The sequence below is a fragment of the Podarcis muralis genome, chromosome 6 (assembly GCF_964188315.1).
Source record: "Podarcis muralis chromosome 6, rPodMur119.hap1.1, whole genome shotgun sequence".
Classification (NCBI taxonomy): Eukaryota; Metazoa; Chordata; class Lepidosauria; order Squamata; family Lacertidae; genus Podarcis; species Podarcis muralis.
Window position 1 is genome coordinate 18,076,966 of NC_135660.1, and position 24,342 is coordinate 18,101,307.

Sequence of the window (24,342 nt, forward strand, 5' to 3'; positions counted from 1 at the left end):
TAATTCGTTCTGGAGGTCCGTTCTTAACCTGAAACTGTTCTTAACCTGAAGCACCACTTTAGCTAATGGGGCTTCCTGCTGCTGCTGCTGCCGTCGCCGGAACACGATTTCTGTTCTCATCCTGAAGCAAAGTTCTTATCCCGAGGTACTATTTCTGGGTTGGCGGAGTCTGTAACCTGAAGTGTATGTAACCTGAAGCGTATGCAACCCGAGGTACCACTGTATCAGGAAGGTTTCTAATACACATTCTGGAATTGAAGCATGTTTGATGCAGTTTTATGATTCATTCGCAGCCTACCCTTGCTACTGATATGCACATGTGTTCTGACACAACAGCACTCTTAAACAGCCACCATGTGATCTTACGCCTGATTGCGCCAAACTACGTTTTGTGAGTTATTTTTCGTATAACACTGCACAAGCTAAAGTGTACAATCACATCAGCTCTGCTTTTCTGTATTTCTCTTAATCGAAATGAACGTGCTCTTATTAATACTGTACGGGCCCGAATATAAGCCACACCTTTAAAATTCAAGGGGGAGAAAGAATAAAAGACAATGCCCGAATATAAGCTGCTCCCTTAAAATACCGCAGGCACTCACACCCGTAAATGCATTCGGCTTCTGAAACCTTCAACAACTGAGGCTCAATGGGGCGGTCAGCAAGGCTCATTCCGCCTTGTGAAGGAGACGAGTATCAGCAGCAGGGAGGGGCAGGAAGTGGGTGTGGAGGAAGGGGGTGCGGTGGGTGCAGACCTCCCCGGGTGTCAGCACTGAGGGGGGTGACAAAATGCCGGGTGGCACTCACCATGGGGCCTGCAGCATGCCCGAGCCATGTGTCTCTCCTGGGAGTAATGCGGTGGCTTGGGCGCCCGCAAGCTCCACACTGCCCCAAACATTCTGCCCGCTGCCTCCCCCCAGCCGTAGGGCGGCTGAGTGGGAGGAGGGAGGCAGAATCCTTGGAGGCCCTGTGGAGCGTCCTGCCCTGGCTTGCCCTGCCCCACAGACAGCTTGCCCCACCCCTAGACACAGGGCATGTGCGCCACCCCAGGCACCCGATCGGCTTGCTTCGCTGCTGGAAGAAAGGGCACACCTTAGCGAAGCACCAGGGAAAGAGATGGGGCAAAGGGCAGGGGCAGAGCTGTCTTTCTGCTTCCAAAAACTGGGAGCCTCCTTCTTGAATTCCTGGCCCAGCTTTCGGGCTCCTGCTCCACCCATAAGGAAGATGGAGGGAGGAAGGGATCCGGGTCTGTGGGAACTCGCGTCCAAAAAGAACATGGAGGGGTGTGGAAGGAGGATTGAGAAGAGATCCCATCTCCCCCCTCCCCTGCCCTCGCCCCATCATTAAAACTGAAATGGTTGGTGCGTAAAAGCCAATTTTTGTAAGCTTGCGAATATAAGCCACCCTTTAACTTTTTCTAAAAGTGCAGCTTATATCCGGGCCAGGACGGTAGTTTCATTTCTGATGGCTTAGACAGAGCTCGGAATTTAAGGGTCAAACAACATTTTTTGTTGAGGCACACATAGTGTGTGTGTTTTTAAAAGTTCTCTCTCGAAAGAATATGCAGCCCACAGTCTGCCTCCAACTTCCTTAGGGAGGAGAAGGTGGGGATGTCACTTTCAATTTCTCTCACTTCCTCATAATTCCAGCCTTCAGCTTGGCCAGTTTCTGCCTCGGCTTGCATTTGAGAAGAGTAGCCTTGCAAAAAATGTTGTCACGTTTATGTTCCCCATTTCTTCTAATAGACTATTTCTTCTATGCAATTGTTTACCCTAATGTGTGCATTTTGTACACTCCACCTTCACAAGGGGTGTGTGTTGGAGAATTGCATTGCAAATTTCAGAAAAGTTTTGATTTCAAAGGATTTTAGTATTAGTTCATATTTTGAACTGAAGTCAAAATTTTGAAGGCTAAAAAGTGAGATGAGCACATTTCTCTCCCATCTAGAGGAGGAGGCGGAGGCGGAGGAGGAAGGACTTTTTAACCCATTCACACCCTGCAGCCTTTCGGCTGAAAATCACAACTGCTTTCTGTGGACAGACATATATGAATAATGTTGTGATTTCTTCTATAGCCACAAATGCATCTGGAGTGAGTGATTATTATTTTTTTGTGGGGGAGGACAGAGACTACAGATTTTAAAAGCCCACTCTAACCCCCCTGCCCTACTTCATGGATGCTCTAAAGCAGACCACAGCCCCATTACTATACTGTGTCATTTTTAAAGAAATGTTCCAGCAGCATTATATTTGACATCACATAGAGTTTGCAATGCTTTTATGGTTAGCTGATATTGTGCAAACAGTGCATGCAGTGTTTTTTTTGTTGTTGTTGTTGAAAAATGGATGGATAGCTAAAGGAAAGTGGTTTATTTACTCTTCACAGAGGAAAAAAGTTTCAGAGCATTCTCCTCTGCTACTTTCTACATTTTCTTCCTCTTATGCTTCACAATTGTGTTGTATGAATACTCCCAATTACTGCTTAGGAGTACTCTCCTAGCGATCAAAACTGCATCCTTTGTGTTGCGACCGAACTTTAGGAATCTCTTTTTAACCTCCACGAAACTTCAACTGATTTATGCTGACATTAAGCAGGAGAAATGGAGAAAGAACTGATAAGCAAAAGTCCAATTAAAATAATAAACTGGGAGTCATACGGTGGCTCAGGGCGAAGGTGGCGAATGCAGAAACGATACCTAACTGCATGTGTGATTATACCTGCCAAATGTCGCATGACTGATATGCAAGGGGGGAGGGAATTATTAATTAACTAATCATTCCCTTGCCTGCAAAGAGAAGCCACAATCTGCCTGTGGCTTTGTGTATAATCTACTGATAGCCTAGTTAAAATATAATACAAGGAACTGATAGGGAATCAGTATATAGTTAAGAGTCTGCAAGGCAAGGCATCATTTCTGACACAGGACTATTTGGCAGCAATACATGGAGGAAGCCGCAGGAGTATAGAGGTAGGTTTGCTTGGGTTTTTTAAATATATAACAAACAAACAAAAAGTTTCAGTAGCTTCCTGTGTGACAAATATGTGGTAACTGTAATGTAGCAAAATCAGAACCTATTACTCGAGTTGCTGCTTATGCTCCCACAATTGGAAACATTCCAGACAATCAATTGCAGAATCCTAGAGATTGAATTCCAAACCCTTTGCAGCGCAGCCAATAAAACCTGTTCCCCACTGGGGTTGGGAATTCCACCCTCGCTTGGCCAGGACACTCCAAATTTACACCAGCTTTATGATCCCCACCTATGCAGAGCCCTTTTCCTTGCAAGATTTAATGTCTTACCGCCTGCAGCTTGCAAGGTAGATTTTTGAAAATCCCATACTCTGAAAGATTCTGCCTTTGTGGCACAAAACAGGTCGAATCCACCACACACCTTTTATTTTATGGCCCATTTTATGCAAAAATATGTGATAATTATTTGGGCCCCTTATTGAAGGAGGGGATTTATTGCACTGACTCTTATAGAGTGTCTTATCTGTTGAATAATTGTAGTAATGACGTTGTGGAGAATGTGACAAGATAATATTAGACTTGCCATATGACAGGAAAATTCCTGACATTTCCTGGTTTCTGGGTGTAAAAGTGGCGTCAAAGCAGCAAAATGTCAAGGAAAACCTCAGGGTTCAGCAAACTTTTTCAGCAGGGGGCCGGTCCACTGTCCCTCAGACCTTGTGGGGGGCCGGACTATATTTTGAAAAAAATATATGAATGAATTCCTGTACCCCGCAAATAACCCAGAGATGCATTTTAAATAAAAGCACACATTCTACTCATGTAAAAATACGCTGATTCCCGGACCATCCGCGGGATGGGTTTAGAAGGTGATTGGGCCGGATCTGGCCCCTGGGCCTTAGTTTGCCTACCCATGACCTGGATGTATGGCAGCATGATGGAAAAAAGCAGCGGAAACAGCTCCAAAAGCTTAAAATTACTCTTTAGTAAATTAGCTCAACAATTCTGCCTTCTTTTATAGCCCTTGATAATATGCTCCTGAAACTTGCAGTGCAGAGGGAGGCTTAGGATGTGATACAGGGGGTTGTAGATTGAGGAGAAACTGGCATAAATTGTGCCCCCTTTCATGAACTGAAGGATAGGATCAAAACCATTGTACATAAATGTGAGAGTCTTTTTGTCACTCTGAAAGTCTATAATGAAATGTAAAATATACTGTAATTTTGCCTGAATTCTGTTCTTATTTTCAATTTTATTTTTCTTTACGGTACTTTGTTATTGTCATTTAACAATCATTTCAAGCCAATCTGTTAAAACGCAAGCACTAGTTCATTTCTTGTTTCTTGTGGCTGATAGCCTTCCAAACGCATAGATGTAGAAAATCAGAGATAAGGGGGTAAGAATGAATTGAAATAATGCAACTGGTAGTTCAGTTTTAACTTATACATTTTTAAATTTATTTACTTCATTGTAGAGATATTTGAACACTCTCAATTATTTTAGAAATCAATTTCACTCATCTTCATTATGGATGTTTTGTTGTTGATGTTAAAAAAGCTAGGGGTTGTTGTATTTTAGGGAAAATGTGTTCATCCCATTGACAAGCCTAAATCCAGCCACTGATTTACTGAATGCTAGACACTGGTTTAAATGCATTTTTATTGCTAGATACAGTTAAACATTAATAGTTCCATGTTGTTTTTCACACAAGATTGAGCAGTTGGCTGTGGAGCCTTAACACTTCAGCAGTGCCTGTTTGTCAAAGATGGGCATCATTCCTAACTTTACTAAGCATTCTGTCTCCCTAGGGATTTCAGCCAAGATGAGCAGCTGGTAAATTCCCCCCACCCCTTGCAAATCACGCTAAGAGATCAAACTTAAATTGTATTTCAGTCTATGCTCATGTTGGCTTCCCTTTCCAAATAAACATAGTGTATTTTTCAAGAACTTTATGGCATCAAAACAGGGAAAAGATTCTTGGAAGTGTTTCTCTTTTCACTGGTGCAATGTTTTCTATCCAGGAGGAACATACCTTGGCCCATGAGACAAGACCTCCCTTTCCTCAAAAAGACCCCCCCCCCCCCAAGAAAATCCACAAAATTCATCTCAATCGTTAAGGAGATGGTTCTTTTAATAGCACGGTGCAGAAGAGTGCAAGCTGTATAATTCAGTGCTTTTGAAAACGGCATAGTTATATTTTAACTACAGGGATCAAAGGATACTTTCCCCCTCCCAAGCAAATGCTTTTAAGACATTTACGCCTTCCTCGAATGTTCCTTCTTAATGTTGTGTTTTTCTTAATGTTTTTGTTTCTCTCATTCTCCCTTGCTAGATGGGAAGGAAAGAATTTACTGGATTGGAAGTCTCCCTGATCACCCTCTTCCTTTTGGCAGCGATTATTGCCAGTGTTTTGATTGGGCTTTTAGCAACAGGCCATACTGGATTCAAAGGTAATGGTTCAGAAATCCATGAATTTCAGCAATCAGTCAGTCATATGGCAATCTAGCACACTGGTTGTCATAGTTTTTCTGAAACAAAAAAAATTAAAACTACCCCCCCCCCCCAGTTATGTATACTCTTGCTGTTAGCAATGCGTTTTGTTTGCTTGTTGATTTTAGTCCCACTAAGAAGTGAAGAATTTGGTTCAACATGTCTAACAATTAGGCAATAGATCAGTTGATAAGATACCACAGCAGTCTCGCAAATATGGTGTATCTTTCCTGGGGAGATGCTCAAGAACTATAAGGTGACGGTTCTTTTCCATCTCACGTGGAAAGGTTCCAACCTTTCAAAACCCAAGTTTATTTTTATGAAAAGGTATGAAAATATGTCGTCTTCAAAATGTTTGTGGGAAGCAGGTTGCCTCATGGTTAGCAGCAGCAAGGAACTAATTAGTGAATATATACAGCAAACTTTAATGAATGACATGAATGTTAAGCCAATTAATCAGTTTACATGGAGGCTATTATCATGCTTAGTTCCAGCACCTCTTTTTCTAGAAAAATAGTACTGGTTCACACCCAACTCTCTAAGGTTTAAGACTGCAATCTTTTGAATTCAACCTGGAGATTCAACCTGAGACTTTTTGCACTCAAAGCACTGAGCTGTGAGATATGATAGACGCTTCTCCCATGTTTGTGGAAATCATGTGCTGAAAACCTTGCATCCCATAAACCTGGGACATTTCACATATGGAATTTCCTTTCTCTTGTTTGTTCCCCTGATAAACAAACCGATGCTTTTCTGTTTAGGCTGGGATTTACTCAAACCAGTAGGGGCTTATTTTAATAAACTATATATTTTATAATGTAGTTATAATATGGTACAATCAATTATTCTTTAGGTAGCATCCATTCCAAGGATTTTGATGGGAGAGATTTGGCATGTGCTTAACTCTTCTGCTGAAGTCGGTGAGGCTTTAGAAGTGCTTAACTGCAGCAGGATCCTGCCTGGTCCTTTTAGTTTTTCATTTATCTTCATCTTTAAACCACGTTATTCAATCTGAGCAGATGAACAGGTTGGCAGGAGGGCGAAAGCAAAACAAGCAACAATTCATTTTCAAAATATATATAGTTACTTTAAGCAAATTGGATTGAATACAAGTAATTTGTCTGAACTGAGAAGTAAATCAGACTTCTAGTCTCATAGCAAAAGAGAGAGGGGGGAAGAAGGGTGGGGGAGAAAAAATTAGTTTTTATGAAATAAGCCCTTTTGTGGAAAATATTCCTTAGATGAGAGCATGGTAGCTTAAACCAAACACTCTGAGGGGAAAAGTACAGAAGTATTTCATGCTTTGCGATGTTTTCACATTTTCAGCTGTTAGCTTAAAAGGCAGAAAATGAAAGATTTCTGTTGTTTTTTCTGAACAGAAACAGGCGTCCATTGACATGCTATTGTGGGGTGGTTGTATGTTGTCATTTTAATATTTGTTGTAAGGTAAAATATTAGTTGTACACCACCCTGAACACAGGAGCCAACTCCTAGGAACCATTGGGGCTTCAGCCCCCACAATGAAATATTTGAGGGGGCCAGGCCCCCAGAAAGTTGATGGACATTCCCATTCAAATGGTGGGTGTGCACTGTGTCATGTGACTGATTATGCAGGGCGGGGCTTCCTTGGGTCCCCACAATATTTTATTCAAGTTGGCACCCCTGACCCTGAACTCAGTTTAGAGGAAGGCAGTTTAGAGGAAGGGTGGTATAAAAATGCAGTAAAAAAATATGTAAAGCGTTTCTACTCTATAGCTGAATGGGCTCCCACAGAAGATTTCAAAGCTCAGCAATAAGTACCTGTCCTCAGGTTTACAGTAGAAGATGACACAGAAGGAAAAGGGAATGGCAGGGAGGAGGAAAAATAAACTCAACCATTAGTTCTTAGATTCAGAGTTGTTTGGTTTGAATAAAAACAAGGGCGAAGACTATCCCAGGCTCAGCCTATTGGTGCAGAGGTACAGTAATTAGTTTTTTGTGACAGACCTCTGATATAAAAAGATAAAGGAAAGCTGGGGCTCTCGGCACCCATCATTTGTGTCTTTTTAAAATACATTCATATATTTGCTCTGGCCTCTGACTAATGTGATAAACTGCTTGATCTCTTGCAGAATTTTCTCCAACTTGCCCAGTTGTGCAACCATCGGAGAGAATAGACTGCATCCCAGATACATTGGCAACAAAGGTACAAATAATAATAATAATAATAATAATAATAATAATAATAATAATAATAATAATAATAAAATTAGAGAAGGAAGTCAGTTATCAGCTGTCTGTGGACGAGAACATATTAGGATACAAAGTTAGCAAGGATGGAAGGATTGAGGAATTGGAAATGGCTATTCCTCCCTATGGAATTAGTTCAGAGAGGAAGGAGATGCCTGGCCACGCTCTGCCATTGTGGTGATTCCTTATTTCAAGGGGTCTGCTATGCATAAGAATAACAGAATCATAGAACTGTGAAACTGGAAGGCACACCAAGGGTCATCTAGCCCAACCCCTTGCCTGGATCATGTTCTGTTACTCCCATGGAGGAAATTATGGGAGAAAGCATGGCTGCTCCTATGCCACTGCTTATTTTGGATGCTGCTAATTACATCAGGGCAACTTTCTCCCTACCAACTTTCTCCCTTTATATCATGCTGTCTATACTTGCCACATTTTTCTGTGTATAACACAGTCCCGTGTATAAGACGCCCCCTCTTTTTTGGGACTCCAAATTGAGTAAACAGGGGGAGATTGCCGAGAGTTGTTGATCTGGGAGGGGGGGGGATTGCCAAAAATTGATCACCCGCAGGGCCGCCACAGCCAATTGCACGCACATCAACGAAGCAACCAATCCTCTTCATGCTCACCGAAACCAAGCGCCAATCAACCATCCAATTCCAGCAACAGCCAATAACCAGCGGACCTTGACACACCCACCAATCACCAGCAAATAATGCCCTTGAAAATCTCCTGCTTGCAGCAGCCACCAATCGCCCATCCCATCTCTCCACTGTCCATGTATAAGCATAGCTGTCAACCTTCCCTTTTTTTGCGGGAAATTCCCTTATTTCAGCGCCGTTTCCCACTGCTTCCCGCTGCTATCCTGGATTGTTAGATATCCCGTAGACTGTCTCCGGGTCAGGTGAGGCTGCTGATCCCTTATTTTCAAATCTGAAAGTTGTATAAGATAACCTCCAATTTTCAGCATAATTTTTGGATAAAATAACCGCATCTTATACACGGAAATATACAGTAATTGTTGTGAAAATGGAAATGCAGGCAGATGAAATCCAGAAACTTCGGCTTGCCAGCCTTCTGTGGTTCAGGAGGTCTGTCAGCAGCTCCTGGACTTGAAAAATCTGCATTGACCTCTGTTCAGTTGGGGAAACCAGAAAGCAATTAGCTCTGTACTATCATTTATTTATGCCGGTGAATGTTCCTGAGAGGTCTGATATTGAAGGTCTGATAAGAGTTCTTCTCAGTGGCAAAAGTCCTTTCTCCAGTAGTATTTGCTTTCATGAACAATTTATGTGGTTATAGGTGAAATTAACGGTTGGTAAGCTTTAACCTTTTTACTCTCTTATCTTTTTTTAGCTTGGTCAATCATTATCATAGTGTGGTGTCTCTAGTTATTTCTAATACTGATGAGGAACTGGTTATTTTCTGTTCCCTCCCCCTTCACTTTTGATATGGGCTGATTGATTTCCAAAGATATGTTAATCAAGAAGTCCCTGAGGTGTCCCTGAGGCATATGTCTATCTGTGCAAATGTCCCCATTAGGTACAGAGGAGAGATTCCATTATAAATGGATTTTGATGCCTCTGATCAAGCTTTACCCATGATGGATTGCCTCTTGCATTGAACATTTGCTTATATATGAGTCACTTATGCAAAAACCCATGTATAACATAAATAATATGTATGAAAAAGTCAAGCCCCGTATGTTACTATATTTCTGTAGCATAATTGTAAAACTATTAATACTTAAGGCTTGATTCCAGCATAATACTATCTAAACACATTCTGTCAGCATGAGAATTCACATTTGTGCAACATAACTTTCCCTCCTTTCCTTTCCCCTACATATATTCTGGGTTGCCCCTCATCCCATAGGGACATACCTGGGAAGGGTACTGGGAATAGGGAGGAGAAGAGGGACTGTTCCATTGTGCAAGCATAAATCCTTGCACTATTTGTTGTTGTTGTTGTTGTTGTTGTTGTTGTTTAGTCATGTCCGACTCTTCGTCACCCCATAGATCAGAGCACGCCAGGCACTCCTGTCTTTCACTGCCTCCCGCAGTTTGGTCAAACTCATGTTAGTAGCTTCGAGAACACTATCCAACCATCTCGTCCTCTGTCATCCCCTTCTCCTTGTGCCCTCCATATTTCCCAACATCAGGGTCTTTTCCAGGGAGTCTTCTCTTCTCACGTGGTGGCCAAAGTACTGGAGCCTCAGCTTCAGGATCTGTCCTTCCACTATAGAACGAGTTAATTAGATATTGCCTAAAGTATTTTTTTTTTTTAAGGGACGCGGGTGGTGCTGTGGGTAAAACCTCAGCGCCTAGGACTTGCCGATCGCATGGTCGGCGGTTCGAACCCCCGCGGCGGGGTGCGCTCCCGTTGCTCGGTCCCAGCGCCTGCCAACCTAGCAGTTCGAAAGCACCCCCTGGTGCAAGTAGATAAATAGGGACCGCTTACTAGCGGGAAGGTAAACGGCATTTCCGTGTGCGGCTCTGGCTCGCCAGAGCAGCTTCATCACGCTGGCCACGTGACCTGGAAGTGTCTGCGGACAGCGCTGGCTCCCGGCCTCTTAAGTGAGATGAGCGCACAACCCCAGAGTCTGTCAAGACTGGCCTGTACGGGCAGGGGTACCTTTACCTTTAAAGTATTTTTTAAATACAATTATATGCATTGAGCAATATCCAACTGATTCATTCCGTCAGCTCAATGATATATGCTTGAACATTTGATCTTTCCCTATCTCCCCCCCCCCCCGCTCTGTGCAAAAACCTATATTTGTTCTGGGGTTCACCTCAACCTTTCAGAGCAGATTTGGGAAATGCGCAGTGTGTGGGGGAGGAGATGAGAGGGCAAGGAAGGCCACTGAACAGGCAGAAATCCTTGCACTGACAGAACAACTGCCCATTCTTCTGCCACATCTGTTTATGTGGGGGCTACTTTAGAAAACATGGAGTTTATCTGTGTATATTATTATGCATATAATAATTGTATAATATAATATTTGAGGCTTTTAAAAAGCAGAACCTGGAACCTGAAAACAGCCCACCTTTTTATCAAGATCAAGAAGAGAAGGGCGAGAAATCTGTGCAGATAAACTGGACATTGAGATTTTCAGAAGATTCAATCTTTGTTCCCATGCACTGAAGCTTTAGAACAGGGTTGTGATCATGTGCAGCTCTGCCTTCTCTGCTTCCTCCCCAGGAGGCTGCAGCAGGAAGGAGGATACTTCCTTCCACTCATGCTAGCAACTGGATGCAATCCATTGTGATTAGACTGTAGGTCACATCCAGGGGACCCTTGTGGATAAAGCTTAGTATGGCTTAGAGAAGTGTGAATGTGCAATCCACTGTATATATTTACAAGTGAGGAAAAATACAGCAACAGATAACACAGCAGCAGAACAGGCTACCAGGGCCCAGCGAGTACTGTGATAGAGGGATGTGACAGACCTTGACATTTCAGTGCCCTGCAGGGACTCTGCAAGCAGAAGGCAGATATGCTGGTGCATAGATTTAGAAGTGAATTTTTCTAGCAAATAATTTCTTCAAGGTAGAAGAAATGGAAGAAAGAAGTCCCCTTTGCTGACAAAACATACCCTTCCTTCTCCCCTCCCCTTTCATGTTGGTCTTTCAGATTTCAGTGACACTCTGTCGAAGGCCAAATCTGTGCCTACCGCCTCTCACCTTCCGTTCTGCTCAATTCACTATGTCATTGTTGTGATGCCCTTTAGCGCCCCCTAGGCTCAGCACCCAGGGACGCGGATGGCACTGTAGGTTAAACCACAGAGCCTAGGGCTTGCCGATCAGAAGGTCGGCAGTTCGAAACCCCACGACGGGGTGAGCTCCCGTTGCTCGGTCCCTGCTCCTGCCAACCTAGCAGTTCAAAAGGACGTCAAAGTGCAAGGAGATAAATAGGTATCGCTCCGGTGGGAAGGTAAACGGTGTTTCCGTGCGCTGCTCTGGTTCACCAGAAGCGGCTTAGTCATGCTGGCCACATGACCTGGAAGTTGTACGCCGGCTCCCTCTGCCAATAAAGCGAGATGAGCGCCACAACCCCAGAGTCAGTCACGACTGGACCTAATGTTCAGGAGTTCTTTTACCCTTTATCTTTAGGCTCAGCACCCAGTGTGATGGAACCAGTTGCACTGCCCAAAATTTGCCTCTGCCCCTTTGCTTGATGAGAAACGGGGAAATGAAGATGTGTTTCGGAAGCAAGGGCAATGGAGAGGACAAATCCAGCACATCCCCTGCCTTTGCTCACAAGCACACCTTTCTCTCTCCCTTTCCCAACAAGGAAAAAGAAATGGAGGAATAAAGGTGCATTTTGCAAGCAAAGGCTGAGACCTTGACAAACCTCCTTTTAGACCTCACCACTGCCAAGGGGTGCACTCCCACATAGAGCGCACTGCAGTAATCCAGCCTTGGAGCCGCAATGCCTTTAGTACTGTGGTCAAGCTCTCCCTGTTCAGGAGTGGCCTTAGCTGTCCTACCAGGCTTACAGGTAGAAGGTGCTTCTGGTCACTGAAGGTAGAATGAGAATGTGCATTCATGCTCATCTGAACTTGTATAATCATCCACATTTGGGCATGCCCAACTTAATGTGATTCCTTCTAGACTGGGTTGAATGTTTTGCAACGAGGTTGTGTTGGGCAGTGAAGCTAACACCGTGATGTGGCAAGATTGGAGGCTACTGCTTCTCTTTATTTTACTGTTCAGAGTGAGGGCAAAGACAGAGCTATTCTCACTCACTCACTCACTCATTCACTCTTTGTGTGTGTGTATGTGTGAATTTGCCATGTAGCCAGAACTTATTAGATACAGAGCACTCTACAGTGGTACCTCAGGTTACATACGCTTCAGGTTACAGACTCCACTAACCCAGAAATAGTTCTTCAGGTTAACAACTTTGCTTCAGGATAAGAACAGAAATCTTGCTCCGGCGGCGCGGCAGCAGCAGGAGGCCCCATTAGCTAAAGTGGTGCTTCAGGTTAAGAACAGTTTCAGGTTAAGAACAGACCTCCAGAACAAATTAAGTACTTAACCTGAGGTACCACTGTAATGTCATTGTGTTAATTATGTGAACCTTGACCGGCTTGAATAAAACCTTTCAATTTATGCTATTCCTTAAGAAACAACAGACTGGGGGAAACAGGTGAGCAGGTGCAAAAACGTAGGGATTTCACAGAAACTTTCTCACGTACAGACCATCAATTTTTGCATTAAAAATAATAATCATGGATCAAACTCATGAAATGCTGATAACTGAAATGGGGAATTGAAATACAGAAGCTATGCAATTTCAGTTGCTTGTTGGAAGACCAGGGTGGGGGTTGGATTAAGAGCTTCAGAAGTGTGCACAAACATTTTTCCTTCCAAATATTTCTCTTGTTAACGGGCAATTTCCTTGTGATAAGGAACTAGCCTTTCTGTGAAGGCAAATGTGTGTTGGTGATTAAGAGCTTCTATATAAATTCATTAGTTTACAATGTACTGTAAGATGAATCACAGAGATTATGGGATAACATCCAAAGGTTGCTTCGCAGTTGATTCTTGATTGATATGGCAATTGTCTGAATGTTTTAAAGTCCTCTTTTACGATTTGGTGTGGGAAGAGAGGTCGTCACTGAATGAATGTGATAGAAATGAAGGAGTGAGCACTTCATCCCGGAGAATGCGACCATTGTATATTTTGTTGTTGTTGGCACAGAAATGTCTGCAGAATGGGAAAGATGTGTTTGAACATGTATAATTCTCCCCCTTGGCTATATAAAAGGTGAATGTCGGAAAGTTTAGAATTGGCTCTTGCAACTGGAAGATGAGCAGAGGTATTTGCATAACTATTCAGTCTGCATAATAGGGCTTAAATTTGAACTTTTCTGAAGTGTTCAGTCATTTCACTTCCACTTAATGATCAGTGGACCTGCCCACGTCTGCTTCAGAATTAATCCAGAGCAATGAAATGAGTTTCCTGACTATCTCAAGAATGCTACAGCTCTTGTATTCCTGAATGATGTGATAAGAGGACACCGTGGGATCCAGGGCTTCTGTCTCTGCCAGCTTAATGGGGCATCGCTGCCACTCAATGTGGTTTGGGTCTGGTGCAACTTCACACTGGCTTAACTTGCACCAGATTGCTTTACACTAGCTTCCCATGCATATGATTGCTCCCTGAGTCACAGAACGGAAGCTTTCTTTCCATTCATGGATAATGCCAAAATTGCAGAAGACGACAATTTAATCTGCTGGCATCAGCATTTAAAGCCCTTCACAGCCTAGGACCCTCATACCTACGGGACCGCCTCTCCTGGTATGTCCCACGGAGGACCTTAAGGTCCATATATAGCAACACCCTAGAGGTCCCGGGCCCTAAGGAAGTTAGATTAGCCTCAACCAGAGCCAGGGCCTTCTCAACACTGGCTCCAGCCTGGTGGAATGCTCTGCCTCATGAGACCAGGGCCCTGCGGGATCTGATTTCTTTCTGCAGGGCCTGTAAGACAGAATTGTTCCACCTGGCCTTTGGCTTAGAATCAGTTTGATTCCCTCCCCCTCTTTCTTTTTCCTTTCTCCTCCTATGAAGAGACTGTATCCTAATGTTTTATTGTTGTATCTTAATCTTTTAAATTGTATTTTAATCAACTTGTTTTTATTATTGGTTGTTAGCCGCCCTGAGCCCAGTCTTGGCTGTGCAGGGCGGGGTATAAATTATTATTATTATTATTATTATTATTATTATTATTATTATTATTATTATTATTATTATTTACAGAGCAATGACATAAATGAGTCCTGTGGGCTCATGTCATTGTCCAGAAAACGAATTTAGAGAGTATTGCTGCTTCTGAAGTACTGCCACTTTTCTCTCTTTATAATGTAGGACATATGCACGCTCCGCGGCTGCTGCTGGAGCCCTGAGAATGAAACAAGCATACCCTGGTGCTACTTTTCTAACAGCCATGGATACCAAGTAGAAGGAGGCCAGACAGACACAGAAACAGGTAGGCGGAAGTAGGTTGTACTCCAGGAATAATAAGCACACTCTTTCATTAAATAGTATGGAGGCCAGCACCACTAGGCTGATCCGCTGTTTGATATGCATAATACAGACTAAGGTTGAAAGTCTTTCCAAAGAATTTGTTCTCCATCACATGGTTGTTAACCAAAATACTAAATAAAAAAGCATACTAAAACTGTGAAGTTAAGCACTTAAATATGCTACAGCCATGACTTCATTTTCCACCCCCACCCATGGCCGCTTGCAGAAGACAATGGGATTGACCCAAATTGTCTATCAGCAAATCCATTGTATCACTTGCTACTTCCATGTTTCTCTTTTGCCTCTTTTGTATCCTGATGATGCATTTGGCCCAAGAGCTGTTAGTTGTTGACTCCTGTGCTACATAGGTTTAGGCAATATTGGAAGCAACACCCTTTGTTTATCACTTCTTTTTCTTGATAAGGATTTGAAACTACACTGACAAGAATACCTGCACCATCCTTGTTCGGAAATGATATTGAAAGGCTTGTCCTGACTGCAGAATATCAGACCGCAAATCGCTTCCGGTTCAAGGTTAGATTGTTTATTAAAGCAATAGTCCAACTGACGGGTCACACTCAGAATTGGGTTGCATGTTGATCAAAGGCATTTTACACTGCAGCTCCACCATACACATATGTGGTAAAAGGGCACGGGTGGTGCTGTGGTCTAAACCACTGAGCCTCTTGGACTTGCCGATCAGAAGGTTGGCGGTTCAAATCCCCACGGCGGGGTGAGCTCCTGTTGCTTGGTCCGTGCTCCTGCCAACCTAGCAGTTTGAAAGCATGCCAGTGAAGTAGATAAATAGGTACTGCTTCAGCGGGAAGGTAAACGGTGTTTCCGTGTGCTCTGGCACTCGTCACAGTCCTCCGTGTGCCAGTAGCGATTTAGTCATTTTGGCCACATGACCCGGAAAGCTGTCTGTGGACAAACACCAGCTCCCTTGGCCTGAAAAGCAAGATGAGTGCTGCACCCCATTGTTGCCTTTCACTGGACTTAACCGTCCGGGGTCCTTTACCTTTACCTTCACCTTACATGGTTAAAAAAAGAGAAAAATAAATGACAACATTGGTTCCATGTTGCATGTTTTGTAAATAAACCTTTTTGAGGGTTTAGGGAATCCCTCAAAGTAGACTGTAGACCCAAAGTAATCTTCCAAAGCTCTTTAAAACTTAAGACATATTGAAGATCATTTTACATGAATATATGCTGCAACAGGACCTGTCAGATTTATATCAGAATACTGTGGGCCTGCTGGTTCACATTGTCACTGTCAAATTTCCCGATAATTTCCAAATATTCACTTGAAAAGCTGTCATTGAAAATCACATATTGTCAGGTTGCCGAATCTGGCATGTGGTATTTGAAAACGAATATCAATATAAACACAATTATTTGGAAATTGGGGTAAATCTTAGCAAGGTTGCAGAGTGCTGAGATTTCCTGGTGGTGACAAAAGCAGTGATTAGCTGAGCATCTCCAGCAGTGAGACGCTAATCCTTAGACTGCCCAGGTATCTTCAATGGAGGAGAGTTCAAGATAGGAGAAGGCTCATAGCTCAGTGGTACAACATTTGTTTTGTATCCAGAAGGTCCCAGGTTCATCTCTACTTAGGATGAGACAGTTCCTCTTCTGAAACCCTGAAGATCTGCACCAATGGAGCTACATTTCCCAGAGTTCCCTAGGCATAGGGATTGCCTGCTTAACCACTCTGGGAACTGTAGCTCTGGGAGGGGAATAAGGTAAAGGTAAAGGGACCCCTGACCATTAGGTCCAGTCGTGGCCGACTCTGGGGCTGTGGCGCTCATCTCGCTTTATTGGCTGAAGGAGCCGGCGTACAGCTTCCAGGTCATGTGGCCAGCAGGACTAAGCCATGCGCTTCTGAGCAGCGCACGGAAATGCCGTTTACCTTCCCGCCGGAGCAGTACCTATTTATCTACTTGCACTTTGACATGCTTTCAAACTGCTAGGTTGGAAGGAGCAGGGACCGAGCAATGGGAGCTCACCCCGTTGTGGAGATTTGAACCGCCAACCTTCTGATCGGCAAGTCCTAGGCTCAGCGGTGTAACCCACTGTGCCACCCGCTTCCCTGTGAGGGGAATAGGGGTCTCCTAAAATATTGACAGGTCTGGTCATGTATGTCCCCCAAATTTAAGCGGGTTGGATCAAATGACCCTTAAACCCTACAATTCTGTGATTCTATAAGCTGATTGAGAGTCATCATTGTAAAGGTTTGAGGTAGTGGAAGTCGAGCATGAAAGTCTCCTACTTCTTTTGATTTTATCGCAGACAGATTGAAACACACCTTTTTTTAAAAAAAAAATTGTTAGTGAAAACGTGTTGGTCAGAAAAACAATTATTTCCATTCAGTTTATGCTAATGGGATGAAATTGATAAAAATGTGTTTTTAATGAATGAGTCTGAAGAACACACAGTGTATGAGGAAATTTGCATGGACTCATTAACTACAGCTGCAGAGAGTTGGCTAATGAATACAGTGTTTAACTGTACAGCAGTCTTAACACAATTAATTATGTTCATTAAACATGTAGCATGCATACCACTGATTTGGAATGCATTGTGATGAGGGAAAGATGGTATTCAATAAGTAGAAGTTAATTCTGGGTTCCCCATGAACTTTGTTTTAATTGTTTCATTTTTTAAATAGATTACAGATCCTGATAATAAGAGATATGAAGTCCCCCATCCAAATGTTTCACCCTTTCAAGGACCTAAAGCAACAAATACGAACTACAGAGTTGAAATAACTGAGAATCCTTTCAGCATCCGTGTGATCAGGATGAGCACTAACAACGTCCTGTAAGTCACCGTTTTATTTTTAGTACAAGTAACATTGCAATCAACTGTTCATTAATTGTCCAAGCACTTCCATCCCTGGCCTCCACTACCCCATAAAATTAGTACCATAACATAAAAGAATGTAATAAGGCAGCGGATCTCAATATTTCTCGATAAATTAAACCTTTTCCACATTGATAAAACTTTTGTGTGAACCCTGCACATTAGCTAGGGGAAGTTAGCTTGTTGAAAAGGATTCTGGGAAATGTTCTAGAGTGAGCAATTATTCTGGGACCCACATCAAAGTGCTTAATTGGACCTGTCAGACCTTGCCATTGCTCTGCATGCACGGAGACTTCACCCTGTGGCAAATTTAGCAGTCCACCATGGTTGTACATTTATTGGGTGACAGTCAGAATTAGTGGGCAAGCTGTCATTCAGGGAAACTTATTTATTATTCCCACTAAATATATATGATTATTTATAAGCTATCAAATATTAAATCATTTTAAGAGTAGCTCAGTCATTTGAAACCAGCAGTTTAAGAGAAGGCAGTAAAATATTAACACATTTTTAAAATGTCAGAACCTATGAACATGCATTGGAGATCGAATGTTGGAATAATTTGTTTCCCTCACAACTGATGTTCTAATCAGAGTTTGGGTGCCTGGAACCTCTGTAACAGCTGGACAAAAGCTGTGCATTCATAACCTAAGAAAATTATAGTCTGGGAACTCTCAGTTGTGGGGATAGGTAACAGGGAAAGAGAATATATATATTCCATTCTTGATAAACTCTCATGTAGCAGCAAAAAATAAAAATAGGGCTGAAGCACGACTGTGCCCTTTTGAGGTCACCATTACCATGACAAACAAAAGACAATTAATTAGTTACCTCTCCTAGCTTTGGAGCTGGCTTCAGCACAACAGCCCCGTGGTTTTCTTCGGAGCTGAGGGCGATGAAACAATCGCTGAGACGGCTAGAGCGTCGGTGGCAGAAAACTCACTCCGAATCTGACCGGACACAGGTTAGAGCTCAACGTCGAGCCTACCAAGTGGCGATAGCGACGGCGAAGAAGACTTTCTTCACCGCCTCTATTGCATCTGCAGAAAATAGTAGCAGGAGACTCTTTCAGGTGGTCCGCAATTTAACGGAACCACCTTTAACATCGGGGCCTTGTAAAGACCCCAAGATCTCCTGCAACGATTTTGCAAAGTTTTTTGCAGATAAAATCACTCATATTCGGAAGGAGCTAGACACCACCGTGGGAGCAGGGCTGGGGCGGGAGAGTGCTAGAGCTCTGTCTGGTCAAGTTGCATGGAACCAATTTCAATCCGTTACCCCCGAGGATGTGGACAGGCTGCTTGGACGCGTGAAACCAACCACCTGTCTCTTTGATCCTTGCCCATCCTGGCTAATAAAAGCAAGCTGGGAAGGGCTGGGCGATGGGCTCTGCGGGGTGGTGAATGCTTCCCTCTGTGAGGGAACATTCCCAGATCCGCTGAAAGAGGCAGTCATTAAACCGCTTCTTAAAAAACCATCTTTAGACCCGGCCAGTATGGCCAACTATCGCCCAGTCTCAAATCTTCCATTCTTGGGCAAGGTGATTGAGCGTGTGGTTGCTGAACAACTCCAGGCACGCCTGGAGGATGCGGACCATTTGGATCCCTTCCAATCGGGGTTCAGGCCTCATCATGGGACTGAAACTGCCTTGGTCGCACTGGTTGATGATCTCCGGCGAGCTAGGGACAAAGGTGAGAGCTGTTTCCTAGTTCTGCTGGATCTCTCAGCGGCCTTTGATACAATCGACCATAACATCCTTCTGGACCGTCTAGAGGGGTTGGGAGCTGGGGGCACTGTTATACAGTGGTTCCGCTCCTTCCTCCTGGGCCGTGTTCAGAAAGTGGTGGTGGGGGATGAGTGTTCAGACCCTTGGGCCCTCACTTGTGGGGTACCTCAGGGTTCCGTCCTCTCCCCCATGCTTTTTAACATCTATATGAAGCCGCTGGGAGAGATCATCAGGGGGTTTGGACTGGGTGTCCATCAATATGCAGATGATACCCAGCTCTACCTCTCTTTCAAATCAGAGCCAGTGAAGGCGGTGAAGGTCCTGTGTGAGTGCCTGGAGGCGGTTGGAGGATGGATGGCGGCTAATGGGTTGAAGTTGAATCCTGACAAGACAGAAGTACTGTTTTTGGGGGACAGGAGGCGGGCTGGTGTGGAGGACTCCCTGGTCCTGAATGGGGTAACTGTGCCCCTGAAGGACCAGGTGCGTAGCCTGGGAGTCATTTTGGACTCACAGCTGTCCATGGAGGCGCAGGTCAATTCTGTATCCAGGGCAGCTGTCTACCAACTCCACCTGGTACGCAGGCTGAGACCCTACCTGCCCGCGGACTGTCTCGCCAGAGTGGTGCATGCTCTAGTTATCTCCCGCTTGGACTACTGCAATGCGCTCTACGTGGGGCTACCTTTGAAGGTGACTCGAAAACTACAGCTAATCCAGAATGCGGCAGCTAGACTGGTGACTGGGGGCGGCCGCCGAGACCACATAACACCGGTCTTGAAAGACCTACATTGGCTCCCAGTACGTTTCCGAGCACAATTCAAAGTGCTGGTGTTGACCTTTAAAGCCCTAAATGACCTCGGCCCAGTATACCTGAAGGAGCGTCTCCACCCCCATCGTTCTGCCCGGACGCTGAGGTCCAGCGCCGAGGGCCTTCTGGCGGTTCCCTCATTGCGAGAAGCAAAGCTACAGGGAACCAGGCAGAGGGCCTTTTCGGTAGTGGCGCCTGCCCTGTGGAATGCCCTCCCATCAGATGTCAAAACGATAAACAACTACCTGACATTCAGAAGACATCTTAAGGCAGCCCTCTTCAGGGAAGTTTTTAACGTGTGATATTTTAGTGGGGTTTTTGGTTTCTATGGAAGCCGCCCAGAGTGGCTGGGGAAACCCAGCCAGATGGGCGGGGTACAAATAATAAATTATTATTATTATTATAACCTATTACAGTGAAAACAATCCTGGACTAGAGCTGTGGAATTTAAAGTTCTGAAGCATCCTATGTATTTGGGTGGCAGGTGCAAGACACCTGCTTTGTATAGCTAACAAAAGCCGGAAGCAGATTACGCAGTCCAATTCAGAATTCATGAGAACAATAGCTTATAGCTTCTTTTTTTTTTTTTTTTTTTTTTTTACAAGAGGAATTAAATAGCAGTAGTTCCATGTTTGAGAGATTTCTTCTGGTTAGTACCTCTTGTGAGATTTTAGCCTCTTTAAAAGGTAAAGGTAAAGGTACCCCTGCCCGTACGGGCCAGTCGTGTCCGACTCTAGGGTTGTGTGCCCATCTCACTTAAGAGGCTGGGGGCCAACGCTGTCCGGAGATACTTCCGGGTCACGTAGCCAGCGTGACGAAGCTACTCTGGCGAGCCGGCACCAGCGCAGCACACAGAAACACTGTTTACCTTCCCGCTATATCTACTTGCACTTAAGGGTGCTTTCGAACTGCTAGGTGGGCAGGAGCTGGGACCGAAAGATGGGAGCTCACCCTGCCGCGGGGATTCGAACCGCCGACCATGCGATCGGCAAGCCCTAGGCACTGAGGTTTTACCCACAGCGCCACCCGCGTCCCTTTAGCCTCTTTAACACTATCTTTCTAAAATGCAGGGGTTTTTTTGTTTGTTTGATATGCAGCTTTGTCAGATATTTGGACGTGGTTTGAAACAGGAATTGCTGCTTGTGGGTGTATATACTTACATGCATTCCTTTTTAGACCGAGAAAGCTAGATCTATATCATATTTCACATTGTCTTTTCTCCACATGTGCATGTCTGACGCTATTCTCTTTTGTCCTTACTACAAATGGACTGAAGATACTTTGTTTAATCATGTGAACCCATTTCAAAGTTTATAAATTTGGGGATGTTACAAATCAGTGAAATGTCAGAGGGTATGTAAAAATGACCTCCGCATCAGACAAAGAAAGAAAAAGTTTGCTCTTTTTGTTATCGTATATTTTTTATTTGGGTCCATTTTCATATGAGGAACACACTTCATTCAACCCACCTCTGCATGCAATTTGAGATGATACAGTTCTCACAGATGGCACACGCAAGGGAGACACATTCAATTTGATGCTGAGGAGGAGGAGGAGGAGAGGATGGGAAAGCTCATTCCCATCTGGATGTTATCCAGATGAGAAGCCACTCACTTCCTTGTCTTCATTATTATAAGTGCAATATATTCCAAGACAGATGTCAATTCATACAGGAACATGTCGTAGCCTGGTCCGAAAGACACTAGGAACTTCTTATCATTCCTTGTAGAAATGTAAAGGGCATTGCACAGCCAGCCTGGTAGTGTATGATGTTTGCATTACCTTGACCAATGTTGACTGCAGCCAGTCAGTCAGTCCTTGGTTTCAGGATGCAACTGTGGTTCTTCATCAGTCATGGGCAGGCAAGGAACAGAAGGGAAACAAATGGGACCATGGGCAGGTAGGAGGTCAGCTACCAGATCAGGCAGAAAAGGACAGAGAAGCAGTCGAAGTGGAGCAAAAGAAATGAACGGGGTGGGGGGAGACAAGCAGAAAATCAATAACTGAGGTAGCAGTAGAAGGTTGGAGCAACTGGAAGTAAATGCAAGGTCAAATGATGATGATGATGATAATTAATAATAATAATAATAATTTATTTATACCCCACCCATCTGGCTAGGCTTCCCTAGCCACTCTGGGCGGCTTCCAACAAAATATTAAAATATAGCAATGCATCAAACATTAAAAGGTTCCCTAAACAGGGCTGCCTTCAGATGTCTTCTAAAAGTCTGGTAGTTGTTGTTCTCTTTGACATCTGGTGGGAGGGTGCCACTACTGAAAAGGCCCTCTGCCTGGTTCCCTGTAACTTGGCTTCTCGCAGCCAGAAGGCCCTCAGTGCTGGACCTTAGTGTCTGGGTAGAACGATGGGGGTGGAGGCGCTCCTTCAGATATGTTTCAGACCGAGGCCATTTAGGGCTTTCAAGGTCAGCACCAGCACCAACAAATGATAGCAGGGATCATGCTCTGAGGCAGCAGTTCAACAGAGAAAGTAGGAAAGCGGGCAGAGTCCTCACACTTAAGGCAAGTTGCTTAGACTGGTGAGCTGTTGTGAAGGCAAGGCCTCTATAGAGCCTTGTAAATTCCTGTTGGCTTGGGGAATCAGCTAACAACAATCAAGCTGGCATGTCAGCTGATACTTTTCAAGCTGGAACTGCATCCTAGAAGGCACTCTTTTCTTTAAGGTTTAGGATGTGTGACTTCCAGAAGATCCAGAGTGCTGATGATACAGGAGTTAAGGTATTGCTAGAGATCAGCTGCTAAAGTCCCGAGTTAAAGAATCTCCCTGGCATCTTGTACATTCTTTAATTTTTGTTTCAGAGGGGAAGAGATGTCTGGTCCCATAATAGGATATACATAGGCCTACTTTTGAAAATATTTAGGCACTTCATTTATTTGGTAGATTTCTTACCCACACTTTACCATGTGGTCCCAGGCTCCACTTATGTTCTTGTCGCTCTTCAAACAGGTTCGACACCAGTATAGGACCACTTGTGTATTCTGACCAGTTCCTGCAGCTCTCCATCAGACTGCCAAGCTGGAATGTTTATGGTATCGGAGAACAGATCCACAGGCAGTATCGGCATGATTTTAACTGGAAAACGTGGCCCATTTTCACTCGGGATGCTGCACCTATTGGAGTAAGGGACAAATAAAATGTTTTATTATGAGGTGAAAGACGAATCAGACATGCAAATGGAGCAAATGTGTTTGAAATGTGAAAACATTTCTTCCTATAATTGGAGGGAAGTTACAGTTGTTGAAGGGCACTATTAGCAATGCCTCCAAATCTTTTGCTTATTTTGAGGTGAAGTCTAAGCTTTCAATATTAGCCGTGAAAGGAATTGCGTCTGAAATATTTTGACTAGAATTCTTACTCATGATTTTAATAGGATTGAATGCCTCATATGGCATTCTGTCTGAGCCATATGTCTATGTATTATGAAGAAACTGCCAGTTTCTGCTCAAACATGCTGCTATGTGTTTATCACTGAAACTGCCTCTCTAAGAAACTGCCTAAGAGCATAAATTATCCAGACCTGACATTGCTACCAGTTGTTCAAAGAAAATTCTTGACTTCTGGAATGCTGAGGTTTATGCCAATTGCAGGAGGAAAAACCACAACACAATTTTAGTTGTCTGATCAGAATTAACAATGATTTATCAACTATAGCACGTTCTCACAGAACAAAACTATTAAGTGGTCTGCCAAGACCCACAACAATTTCCAAGTGGTCCATTGGGTGAGGAAGAGTTTAGAAACCACTAGTGTGAGAAAAATAGGAGTTTGCCAAAATTATCTTCCATTCATAGAACCCTTCACCAAGGTCAAAGAGTCTTCTGTGAAATGGAATATGGTGTTAGATGCAACCCTAATGTACTTCTGCAGGTGGACCAATTTCAAGATGATGAGGGCTAAATGGTTTACTGCTTTCCCCACATCAGAAATGAGCATAAGAATCAGAACTTAATTTATAATTGACAGCTTTCAACTGACCCCACAGTCATGCCTTTAACAGCAGGAATTGAGCCTGTAGAACTTTCCCCCTATGTGCTCTTAAAAAGCTGGTTCTAAATAAACAGGGGCATTAAAAAGGGACACCACCTGAATGGAAATTTACTGGTCAATTTAACCATGACCTTTAATACAGCTGAATTAAGCCAACTTGATAAAAATCAGCTCATTTAATTTCATTCGTTTGGCCCTGGACTAAATTCCAATACATC

General features: G+C 43.7%; 1 protein-coding gene across 3 annotated transcripts in view; it reads left to right on the forward strand.

Moving 5' to 3' along the window:
* The first annotated feature begins 1,121 nt into the window (after positions 1-1,121).
* Positions 1,122-24,342, forward strand: part of SI (sucrase-isomaltase) — a 109,092-nt gene continuing 85,871 nt past the window's right edge. The window contains exons 1-7 of one of the 3 annotated variants that reach the window (XM_077929800.1): positions 1,122-1,361; positions 5,304-5,421; positions 7,573-7,646; positions 14,567-14,687; positions 15,150-15,259; positions 17,394-17,545; positions 23,084-23,255. In XM_077929800.1, coding sequence (XP_077785926.1) covers positions 5,304-5,421; positions 7,573-7,646; positions 14,567-14,687; positions 15,150-15,259; positions 17,394-17,545; positions 23,084-23,255 — 747 coding nt within the window. In that variant the 5' untranslated portion in view covers positions 1,122-1,361. Of the gene's footprint in view, positions 1,362-2,786; positions 2,969-5,303; positions 5,422-7,572; positions 7,647-14,566; positions 14,688-15,149; positions 15,260-17,393; positions 17,546-23,083; positions 23,256-24,342 lie in introns of those variants that run through there. The other 2 variants (XM_077929798.1, XM_077929799.1) reach the window with 2 other exon arrangements.